At 36.2% G+C, this 12,415-nt stretch overlaps 1 protein-coding gene across 50 annotated transcripts in view; it reads right to left on the bottom strand.

Moving 5' to 3' along the window:
- KCNMA1 (potassium calcium-activated channel subfamily M alpha 1) overlaps window positions 1–12,415 on the bottom strand; it is a 439,218-nt gene that overhangs the window by 8,391 nt on the left and 418,412 nt on the right. For 45 of the 50 annotated variants that reach the window (XM_008642826.2, XM_008642831.2, XM_008642837.2 and 42 more), the window contains 3 exons: window positions 4,666–4,860; window positions 3,108–3,226; window positions 1,153–1,377 (listed from right to left, as the gene is read on the bottom strand). In XM_008642826.2, coding sequence (XP_008641048.1) covers window positions 1,153–1,377; window positions 3,108–3,226; window positions 4,666–4,860 — 539 coding nt within the window. Of the gene's footprint in view, window positions 1–185; window positions 1,378–3,107; window positions 3,227–4,665; window positions 4,861–12,415 lie in introns of those variants that run through there. The other 5 variants (XM_017746233.1, XM_017746235.1, XM_008642828.2 and 2 more) reach the window with 1 other exon arrangement.

Raw genomic sequence — 12,415 nt, 5'->3', positions numbered from 1 at the left:
ATGCACCTGTTGAAAAAAAACAGGTAGAACATGCGGCAAGATTTCTGAAGGTTCTTCACATATTAGGACGCTTGTTGGAAAATTTATACCAACACTAACTTGGAAAAGTTAAATTACCATCTGGGGAAAGGAACAAAGTCCCTTGAGATCTGATATGTAAGCATAGAAAAATGCTTGCTCTTTTCTGAACATTATTTATTCTGTACATAAGGTGACTAATTCACCTTTTAAAGACGTAAAAGTCCCAAGAAGGCAGTTTTTAATTACTTACACCCAATATTTATGATACATATGGCTTTTTATCCCAAATGTCAAAAGTGAAAGAAAATATAGCTATTCATGTGGCAATATAAATAGACAGAATAATAATTTAATATGCAATTAGACTCTTTCTAAACTTAAATTAAACCACTGGAGTTTTACTACTTCATGCCCAGACAATTTCAGTGTTAAAGGGAAAATACACCATCTCCAAAAGACTAGTATTTTAGAGAAAGTTTTTAAACAAGCAGAAAAGTCCCTGATACTGCTTCGGTATAAAGCAGATGTGTAGCAATAATCTATACAAAGAGTGTAAGCCCTATATAATATAAGCTTTGAGAGTGAAAAATCAGCAGGGGGGTTTTTTTACAGAGTTTTTGGGGTATTTTTCAATAGGATAGTTTTATAAGCTTCAAATAAATGTATCAGCTCCTGTAAATATGAGTATTAAAAAAAAATCTACTGCAACATACATCAACACTTCTGCACTAAATGACTTTCTTTGTGTAACTCTGACATCAAGAGCAAGTGTTCATGTTAAATATACTCTATTTTTGGATATGTAGAGTAACTGCAGTGAGTTATTTATGTTTTCTGTGTGCCTATGGGTTTGGAATTCTTTTTTTATTCTCCCCTAGCATCATAAATAACTTTTGGTCCGTCTGCTTTGTTGCTGTTGTGCTTAAGGGTTTTATGGTGGTGAAATAAAAATGACAATCACATGCACACTGTCATACATATGCAAAATATGTGTACAAAAAGGGAGAACTCCATGGGAAAACAGGGAACATTACTGCTGGAAACATTAACCGGGGAGAATGGGTGGTGAATGCAAGTTTCACACACAGTGGGAGTAGATACACATATCAAAGTCTATCTTCCTGCACATACTTCTGTTTGTCCCGGGAATCCCTGGTCTTGGTGCGGTTCAGTCGGTTTGCTGTTGATGGGATAGAATGAACTGATGAGCTCTTCTTGCTGGAAGAATAGGAGGAATGGGAGGAATGAGAAAGACTGGCTCGGGACTGGCCAGCGTTGTGGTCAAATTGCATCAAACAGAAGATCAAGTCCGTCGGCACAAGCTCAAATTCATAGGGTGGGTTTGTGATAACATAACTGGAGAGAAAGGAAGAAAAAAAAAAGAAAGAAAAAGAAAACAGGTTTAGATTTGTTCTAAAAATTTTTTTCTAGAGTTGTTAGCTCATGAACATTTACCCTAATGTTTGCATTTCTGTTTGTACCTAATTTTAGCTCCCATAATCCCCGTTATGATTTAGGAGCTTTTTATGTCAGCTATCATTTTTTTAATGTTTTCTGTCAGACAGACATAATGTCTGAGAATGATGTTCTTCAAGTGAATCACATAATGATTTTTCAGAGAAGACCCCATACAAATCATGCTCCTTTCTCTGAATGCACCATAATGCAATGACTTGAAGCAAATAGATTTACATATTGACAAAAGCCAGTAGCATACACCACCACATCACCACAAACAGTATTTAAAAGAATGGCTGAAAAGCAGAGAGAGGAGGGTTTTATATGCAGCTTATTTAAATATATATTTAATATACATAGTTATTAAATATTTAAATACTGTCAACAGAAGTAGGGATATAATTATTGGTTTGGATTGTGACTGTAGTTAAAACAAGTTAAGGAAAATATATCAGTAACTTTATAGTGAGGTTAATTTTGTTCATTCATTCCACATGTACATTCATGGCCTCAAAGAGCATTTATAAAGAGAAATCTGCACATCCGAGAATCCAACATTGCTTAGTATAAATCCCAGGCCTGAAATAAAAACTCACTCAATTTCAAGAATCCCCACCTTCACCTAATGGCCTTTCAGGGTATGAAGGGCTTATAGACCAGCTGCTAAATTTTTTCATGCATGTGAAAAACAGACTTGAGCAAGGCAATAGGCATTTTCTGTCCAAGTAAGAAATGAATAAAAATCAAACACGAAACTCATTACTTCTTTTCAAATTAATTCAATGCTCATAAGAAATCTGCTTAGCTGCTTCAGGGACAGAAGTCCCTTATTAATCCAACAAATAATCCCAAGTATAGCAACTACTGTGTAAATCTAAACGGCAAATCATTTTTTCTACCCAATTTCTTCCAATTCTTACAGAAGAAAGCACTTTGGTGGGCTGCAGTGTTGTTTATTGCCATGTTCACCCAATAATGATGCTTTTTGTAGAGCACGAAATAGTAACAGATGGTAGATTTGTGATACTTCTGGTACGGGTCTGTGTGTGTATTTCTAGGAAGCAGTTAATTAAGACACATTTCAAGCAAGCTGCTAAATGGCCTTCAGTTTGCAAAGATGGAAATGTGTCTGCTCTATTTAAAGCAGTAAGGTCAGGCTTGGTGCTACTGAAGTAAAAATGTAGTCTACCAAGAGGAGAGTTTCCATTTACTGGAAGAAATTATGATTAGACACAGATGGTACTGATGGGAAGCCCACAGGAGTATTTTTTGAGCATTCAGAAGACAGACTAGCTACTGTAATTTAAATTATTATCCCACAACCTAGAGTTGATTGATAGAAGGAAACTGAAGTCCTTTCCTTGCATGCAAACAGTGGATCATCATAAAGCAAATAAGATAAAGATATGTTCTGAAAATTTAATTAAAAAATTTTGAATAAAATTAGCTGACAACTTAGGCTGCAATATCCAGCTTATGATTTAAAGTCAGATAAAGAGTCACCGTGAAATCCTCAAAGAGGATTGTGGAAAAGTTATGCAAAAATGGAGAAAGCTCTTTTTATATTTATTACCAGCACTGAGCTCTTCCTCGCTGAGAAGACTGAAGACAGTGAAGACTGGACTCACCGTTTAGTGCATTGGCTGGGAGTACTTAGATGGGCATCCCTTAATCGATAAATTCCAAAGCAAAGCATATTGTATGTTTTCAGTGCTTTACAAAATAGATCTCCATAACAACCTCCATCCTAGAGGAAAGACAGAAAATAAACAAAAAAAAGAGAACAGCACATTTTTTTCTTTTCTTTGCTCCGTTAACACAATGTCAGGGAACAGGTCGTTCAGTATGAACTTACAAAAAAAAGGGACAATGTATAGACAGTCTGTTGTTTCTCTCAAATGAGAACATTTCACCCAATGACATGAATAATCTGAATGTTTTATTCCAAATAAGTAACTATGTAAAGTGATGATTGTTATTTTGGAGAGCCTTGGTCCATGAAATAATTGCTTTAAACTGGAAATATAAATTTTGGTACTAGACAATGCATATTCTACAAATTACTTTAACTGTGGTATTAAAATTGTTAGTATCTTTGACCCTTTCTTGGCAGCAGCCATACTGCCATCCAGACAAAAAACAATTCACCAGGAGCTCAACAGAAATTAGAGTTCTAAGGGTTTAAATGGATAATAAAATATCTGCTGCCGTAAAACAATGACTAAATGTATGACTAGCAAAAACATAAGTTTAGATTTGCTCATTTGTATATCCAAAATAGTGATTCTTAAGTAATCATGAGAGTTAATGCATTCTGCCTTCACAGCTGTAGTGCAATTGAGGCTCTGGTGAAAGAGCATTTGAAAGACTGGTGTTGCTTATTTTATTTGTGGAAATGTTAAGCTGCATGCCGAAGTGTTTTGATGAGCTGCTAGTCTCAGCTACAACTGGACTGCTACATGAACTGAAAGACTGTAGGCTTCTATATGTGTACTCTTGCTGCCCTAATCCTTAAACTGGGATTCCCTGTCATTTCTGTGAAGAAGTTCATTCCATTCTTTTTGGACAGAGCTGGTGAACACAAGGTTAATTTAAGAAACATCAAATCCTACATCATTGTCAAAGCAGAGTGGGTGCTCTCTAATTAGTTTGGGGGTTTTAAATTTTTTTGTTTGCTTGTTTTTTGACTTCAATGGAGTCAAATTGTCAGAAAATTTGGATTTCACAAGAAATTTAGTTCATCCAAAACCAGCAGAAAAAAACCCAACAACTTTGTTTTCAAGCTAATAAGCAGATTTTAAGAACCAGAAGCTCTGTGAAAACACTAAATAAGCTTATCAACACCCAAGAAAGATATATATATTGTGTGTACTTTGAATTCATTATTGCTACAATGATTATATCATCCAAAGCAGCTCATCCATCTCTTTAGCTGACAATGAAGAAGAGCCACAGGATTTTCTGTATGAAATATGCAGGCAAGGAACCTGGGCAATTATACAGCTTCTTAAAAAGGCAAAGAGCAAACCTGGCACTCTGTGCTGTAAATTTTTAAGCAATCCAAAAGCTCTATTAAATTAAATAATAGAAATTATATGCTTACTAAGATAGATTTTTCACTCAGTCTGAGAGCAAGCTAGCATAGCAGAGACCAGCCTTGGTCCTACATTTCCCTCATGATCTTACCCCTAGGTCTGCAAATGGCCCATCATACAAAGCCAACTGAGCAACTCGACACCTGTCCCTGTTTGCAAGTGTCTGGGGCGTGCTGTAACCTCCTCTCAATGCATTTTCCTCAGCAATCAGTGCTTCCAGCTCTGGTGTGGCTCCTCCTGTTACCAATGTCCGTATCAGTGTGAGGATATTGTCATTGAAGTATGTCTGCAGAGATAAAAGAAAGCTCTTTAAGCAAACACCATTAAAGTCACAACTGAAGACATCCAAATTACAACTTTTCTGGGTTTCTGCTGTTTAAAGTTCTTGGCTGTCTCTTCAAATAATTTTATATAGAAAGTGAAAAGACAGCAGCCTCCAATTACTCTATTTTCTTCTATCCCATTAGGCTCCTATACTAGATCCTTCCTTTTAAACACCAATTCAGGCTGATTTTTATTAAAGTACAAAAATTTGAATGATTTATGTTTCCTATAATTGGTGTTAGTAGTGATGCAATGACTGCTTTCCTTCTCATCGCCCTCATGTCTAATAATGGGCTTTAGGACATGTAATTGTAAAATTCAGACCACATTTAAAGCTTACACAGGCTAGATTGCCTTTTTACTCTTGTCACCAATTCGTTGGGGAGCTGCCTTTGTGCTGCAAATGTCATTACTTATTACTGTGGCTGGACTCTAGCAGTCTAACCAATGTATTGTACTAAACATCTTATTACGAGACTTGACAGTGTTCAGACATAAGCATGTATCAATTAAACATCTTGAGTTCATTCCAGATAAATGTATGATGAGTCTGGGATCCTGGTGGTCCTTTTAAAAAACTCTAGGGTATAGGGTAAGTGTGGTTTATTAGGGAAGATTTACTCCATACTGACATTTTGCCAGCATCTGTAGCACTGCTGGTCTGTCAGGCAAACAATGGGTATTTAAAATATTAATTTAAATCCAGATGAATGACTTTCAAGTTCACTTAAAAGTATACTGGTATAGTTCAGACATACTCAGTTAAACATCTGCAATGTATTGTACTGGGCAAAAAAAAAGTTGAACAAAAAAAAGGAAAGACTGTCACTTATAATGTCACCAATGTCTGAGTTTTCAGAAGCTTTGCAAGTGCCGGGGACATAAAAGGAGAAAATGAGCTCACTGTAGAGTACACAGGATTGACATTACTGGATTTCTGGATTTTGTTGAATTTAGGACTTAGAACAAATGCTTGTAATCCAACCAAGTGAAAATGAATGCTGAATTCTCAAACAGTGCTTGCTGTCTAAAGATAAAACTTTTTAAATAATATTTTTCAATGAAATTCATTGCTCCATCCATATAATGTAATTGAATTTAATACATGGGTAAACTGAGGTACAGGTTGAAATATTTTATCCTGAGATCAAAAAGCAGAACTGGCTTCCTATCCATGTTACTTTGATATTCTTTCTTTGTATAATGAAACTCCAGTTTCATTGTTTGCTGGAGATGACAGATAAAACAGAAGAAAATGAGTTCTACGCAGCAATGTTTTTCACTTTACATTGAGGTTTTGTAACTTCAAGCTTCTCTGCTTATTTACATAGGCATAGATGCCATTCACCTGTTGACTAAATTAAAATGAAATGAACATATTCTTATTGTTATACATGGCCTAAAGCAAATATTTGCATCTCATCAACTCCAATTATTTTAAGTTAACCTGGGTAAGGGACTACATATTTTAACTACAAGGCATATTGTAAAGAGTAGTCTGACATAAGTAGAGGTTCAGGAAGATTCAGCTAGTCTAAAACAACAGCTAATCTCAAATCAGCTCTTACATATGTGGATGCACTGTGTAACAATTCAAGTGTAATACTCAAACCTCTCTTAACATAAAGAAAAATCAATGTGACCCCTTGCAGGAATGTAAGTCTGGAGCGATTACATGATGTTTAATAGGAATTGCCACCATGAGAGAGAGAAGACATTCAGGCATGACTGTTTATTTTTCAATTACTTCTTCCTTGATGTCCCTGAGATGAGAATCAGAGTTGCCCTCTTTGGCAACTCTTCCCACTGTGCTATACTTCTATGGCAAAGCTAAGACCCTCACTAGTAAAAGAGGCAGCATTTATTGTGGAACAATGGCTTAATTTGGGTTTCACACCATGACTGATGTGGATGGCACCATTTAGTCAGATGGATGAGTGCAGCCAAAAGATGGTTTTTGGTTTTTTTTCTTTTGCAATCAATGGGAGAAAAGATTTCAAGTTTTGGGACAAACTGCTGCAGCATTGTGTCTGATCAGAAAATGCCCAATGATAAGCAAGAAAAGATGGATGAATAGGAAGCTGTAACTTGTCACCTTCTGCTAAATAGGGTTACTTCCTCCTGTACTAATGTATTTAACACTCAAGGAAAAGCTGTCTGTCCATGCTTTTGATTGTCACAAAAATCAGTCTCCTCATTACATCTTGCCAGTTTGGAACTAGGGGAACACTGAAAAGCTGAACTAGCTGATATACATTTCCTTTGGAATAATAATACACTGAAATTAATTTCAGAGTGATCTTCTACTTGCTCTTTGGGAGGGTACATGGCCTGGATATGCCAGTACTTATAAGAAACTGACTTACAGAATGTCTTTGGAAAGGTGCTGTTGTACTTAAAGTAACAAGGCGCTTTCCAGTCATTTAAAAGAATCCCCTTTGTTGAGTGTAAAATCATAACTGAGGAAATACTTGTTTGCTACTGTCATTAACCAAACCCCACACTGGACATGTGTATGGTATCACTTTAATTGGCATCCGGAATGAGAATATGAAATAGGTGTATTCTAAACACAGCAAAAAGGAAATGCATTATAGACACTGAAACTGGGTAAATTACAAGGAAATCATGACACAGATATCTGAGCTAGCACTGCCACCTAGCCCTTGCTTCTGAATTGTAGTGCAGCTCTTTCAAATGTCTCAAGGATGCTTTCCCATTTGTTCAATCATTTTTTAAAGTATAATTACCAGAGTGCTTATGTTTTGCAGTTAATGCTGTCATGTCTTTTAAATTAATTGGTCTTCGACAGAAAATTTAACTGAAAATTAGCACATCTTTTAATAATATTGCTTTAACTTTAATAGCACTTTGCCTTTCATTTATAATTACGCTAAAATTGTCATTTTTCAAGTTATATCTGCCTTTTTTGTGTTTGCTAGTGGGTTTTTGAATGAATTTCTTTTATGAAGACTCCTCCTCCACTATCTGCAGCTTTGAACCTCACTTTCAAACAAATATTTTAACTTGCTTTTCTTTCTCAGTTGGAGGAATAATATATATCTAAACCCGAGGAATGACGGAGCTAACATCAGTAATTCATACCAATAACAAGAGGGCCTTTGAGCCAGAATCAACAGCAGAAAATAAATAACAGCATTTCACCATTTGAAAATCTATTAATTCTCAAACTATTGTCTAAACTTTAAAGACGTTTGGGATACTTTAAGTTACAAGATGCTGCTTGCTAATTCTCTAAACAGACTTTCATGAAAAATATTCTTGTTTCAAAACGCCCATATCAAAGATTAGAAAAAGCTTCTTTTCTGTACAAATAAGACTGTTAGGTTCCCTTCGGGAGAACTCTTGAGTAAGAGCTATAATGAAAAGTTATTTTTAACTTTTTAAACTATTTTCTTCCATCCTGTGCTTTTGTTTATATGAAGAAAAACTAGGATTTGGTAATACAGAAAAAAATCAAGACCTAAAGTTCTAGCACAAGCAAATGATTTCCAGGATAGTGAATGTTAAATGGTATAATCTGGCTCTGGAGATCCTTGCTCCAATGGCACCACTCCGGCAGCACCTCGGATCTGTTGCAGTGGTAGGTGTGGGAGGGATGCCAGCCTGCCAGAACTTCTGTAGTTCTCGTATCTTCAGTGCCAGAAGGAGTCACAGGGAAGCTCTGGCTCTCAGGACAACTGCTCAAACCTTTGAAGGTACTGTGTGTTGATAAAACTGTTTCCTTGCATGTAGAGGATTTTATGGAATAACTATCTCAACAAGAAAGGGAAAAAGTACTTCTGCTCAAAAATTTGCTCCTCTTAGGCTATCCTATGTCATGTAACTTTTCTACAGCTGAACATTTTTAAAAAACAGTCACATAATCTAAAAGATGCTTTCAATCCCACACTTTTTAGTTACATTTCACTTGGTGATGGAAGCATGCTCTGCTTTCCAGAAGTAGTGCTACCTTGAGACTGACAGAAAACGTGTATTATTACCTGGGTTTGGATATGCTACAACAAAAACAATATTAATATATCATTCAAGTACCTGATGGCAGTAGATCTCTCTTCAAAGACACAATAATGATTAGCTGGAGCATTTTAATAATAGCCACTGCCACAGTTACAACATGACCCATGCCCAGAGCCTTCCCACAGAGCACAGCAATGCTCTTGAAACAAACCTGGAGAGACCACTGCTACCAGCTCTTCAAAAACACAATGCAGGTTTTGAGCTTGTGATTGTCCTCTGAGCAACTACAACTACAACAACTCTGGGTAGCTAGTTTGAGCTACTACACTGTGAATCCTGGGCTTGTGGAATATATTGCCTTGGCTGCAAAGGCCAAAGTGGGTGTGATGCCTTAGGTTTTAATCTTTATATTTTTCAAATTCTGTACTGCTTGGTGTGTGACTCTGGAGTTTCTTGTAGCCTGTTAACTTCTGCTCTCTCATGCTAGGTAGACATAACAAAGCCTCTCCGGCCCTGCTTTCCAAGGACACCAAGACTGTCCTAGGCCAAAAGTATAAACCAAAGAGCCTTTAAAGGGGAGAGTAAGCTGAGGGGAAAACTGAAGCTTTAATTGGAGAATTAACCCTGCTATGCAAATGAACCAAACCTATAAAGAGGGAAGAACTCGTGACCTTAGGCCCATCCTGGGGTCCATTTTGAGAATGGCTTCAGGCTCCCCAGGGGGTACCTTTGAAGGCCTTTCAAATAAATACCTCTTTTAATCCTTTACTCCTGTCTAGTCTCTGTTTCTAGGAGGCCTCTTAAGGCATCAGGTGTAGATGACCTGAAAACTAAACTTCATTAAACTTTTACCTTTGAAATATGGAAATAACAGACAATTTCAAATTGAAAATGTCCAGTACTGTCATTTTATAGGAAATAATGCTGAACTAGCAGAACGTAAAGATCTCCAGCACTCAGACTTGAATTAGAAAGTTACCAAATTTTCTAATCTGTGATTCATGAGTTGGGTTTAATGTACTACTTCAATATTAATAAAACTATAAAACATTAAATAATACTTTAATACCGATTAATACTTTAGAATTATTATTATGCAATAACTGAATACTTAAGCAAATTATTTTAAAAACATTTTTTAGCTCTTTTTCTATATACATACATCTATATGCCTGTTTCAAATTACCCACAGGTCAGAAATCATACCGTATGTACAGGTATTATTCGACTTTCTAATCTTTCTTACACCTGTTTTACTACAAAACCCCACTACTGTGGGGAGAGATTAATTCTTGAAGGAGCAGTTCATGCATTGTCCATTTGCACTGTACACTACATAAAGAATTTTCATTACAGAGGTATCAATAAAGATAATAAATTGGAATTTTCCCATAGAAAATAAGCAGTAAAAACCCCTGAATCACTAAGTAGATGGAATAATGAACTATATACTTGTCTCCAAGTGAGCTAGCAAAGGACAGCACAGTGCAAATCATATACTTCTTACAGAATTCCAGTGCAATTAATAGCATGAAAGCATGATCTCACAATTTAGCTAGGATTTGGGGTTCAGTTTGCCCATACTGGCAAGTATAAAGTTAGTCAAATTAAATAGAAGCTGTTTGCTAAAAGCAAGTGTACTCCAGAAAAAAAAAAGAAAATAAAGGTAAGAAATAATATAGTGCAAATAGATTAGTTTGTATGAGAAACACTCTTTTCCTTGGAGAAGAAGTGGAAGGAGAACACACCTTCCCCATGAGACTAAGGATAGTAAAGGGAAAACATCTCACACATTTTACACTTTCTGAAGGGTCAGGAAGAATTGTACTTTTCCAACTCCTTACTGGGCCTTTGAGGAATAAAACAGAAAATAACACTGCCACTGATCAGAAAACTGGTGAAAGAAAAGACAGGATAGTGAACAATTCTAACTGACTGAATCCTTGGCTTGTCTTCTTGGTTAGTTATTTTTTCAAGTAGAGAATTTTCTACTCTTGCTATCACATTTCTCTGGCTTCAGCCTGCAGTGTCCCTGACACATAATATGACCGCTTAGATGTGAAAATATTTAGAAAAAGGACCGTTATGGAAAGGAACTGCAGAAACAGAGGGGCATGTTGTCCAAAACTAAGAGTTAATAAAAGCTAGCAACAACTAAAAGTATTAAAATTTCTGAACAGGCATGCTGTACCTATTTTTCATTACATCCTTATTATTTACTTGAGATACATTTGCACAAGAAAGTAATGATGCCCACAACATGTCATTCTATGGTAATGCTAGTGGCAACCAGAAGGATTAGCCCTACTTTTTTTTTGATTCTCAAGTGCCCTACTGAACAATACATTCAGAGACATTGACTTAGATAATAATGGGAGTAGAAAAACAGCTCTAAGTAACATTTGGAACCTTCACATTAAATTATTCCCATTTATAATGTGAATATGCTAAATATTTTATAGATAGAGATTTTAATTAGGGAAGGTACAGAGTTTAAGAGTGCTTGCTTAGGTTTCCTGAATTTGTCACATCTACAAAATACTGTAAATAGCTTTCAAGAAAAGCATTTTCTGAGGTTATTGAAAACTCATAGGCTGCATTAGAATAAAATTTTATCTGTGTAGACTCATCTTTTCATCTGTGGATGGAACATATGAAAAATATAGCAGGGAAAAATCACAAAATACAGATACATAAATATGAAACACAAATAAAATAATAAAGATCACTATGAATTCTTTTTAAAAGTAGAAAGTTTAATTCTGAATTCAGGTGAAGGTCAGAGTTGGCTCCTTTAGAGAAACCCATTTGCTCATATGTAGTGTTACTTGGGATTTACAACAGATCATTCATAGCACTATGGAATTTTATTCCACAAGGAACTCAGAAAGCCCATGCTCAGATTTTAAAAGGACTATGTCCTTGCTATATCTAGCAGAGTTTAAGGTCCCTCTGAAAGAAGTGGAGGTCACACAGAGCAAGAATGGTCTGAAAACTCAGCCAGTATGGGGAGGATGAAAAGGAGCATGACCGAGGCATTTGCTCCAGAGATGTGCTATGGCTGCAAACCAAAAGCCCCAATGAAGACATAACCAAAGGCCACCATCTGTGGTTTCTGGCATGCACTGAAGTTTTGATTCACAGGAAAACTTATATGAAAAAGAGAGGATAACCTCCCTTCACACAAGTAGAGTTCATGAGATGTGTACAATGGCTTTCACGAGTTCTATCAGTGTCCCCCAGCACTCATACTCAGACCATCACACATAGCTACAGGAAATTAAAAGCTCAAAACACAGTTGATGCTGTCTGACAAGAATGGTGAGCATAGGGACTGACACACTGAATTTGGCTCTGGGTTTAGGAGGAAGAGACAAATTTTTTTGGAAAATATTATCCTTAAAACCTGACATGAGACCGTTTCCTTATAAAATTGTGGACTCTTGGAAGTCCTAGATATCTCGGTTAAAATCTCTGTGTCCAACTAAGAAAATAACCTAGCTTAGTTCCAAAATTCTCTTGACATCTAAGAAAAA

The sequence above is a fragment of the Corvus brachyrhynchos genome, unplaced genomic scaffold (genome assembly GCF_000691975.1).
Source record: "Corvus brachyrhynchos isolate BGI_N302 unplaced genomic scaffold, ASM69197v1 scaffold279, whole genome shotgun sequence".
Lineage (NCBI taxonomy): Eukaryota > Metazoa > Chordata > Aves > Passeriformes > Corvidae > Corvus > Corvus brachyrhynchos.
This window is presented reverse-complemented; position numbering and strand designations above follow the sequence as displayed.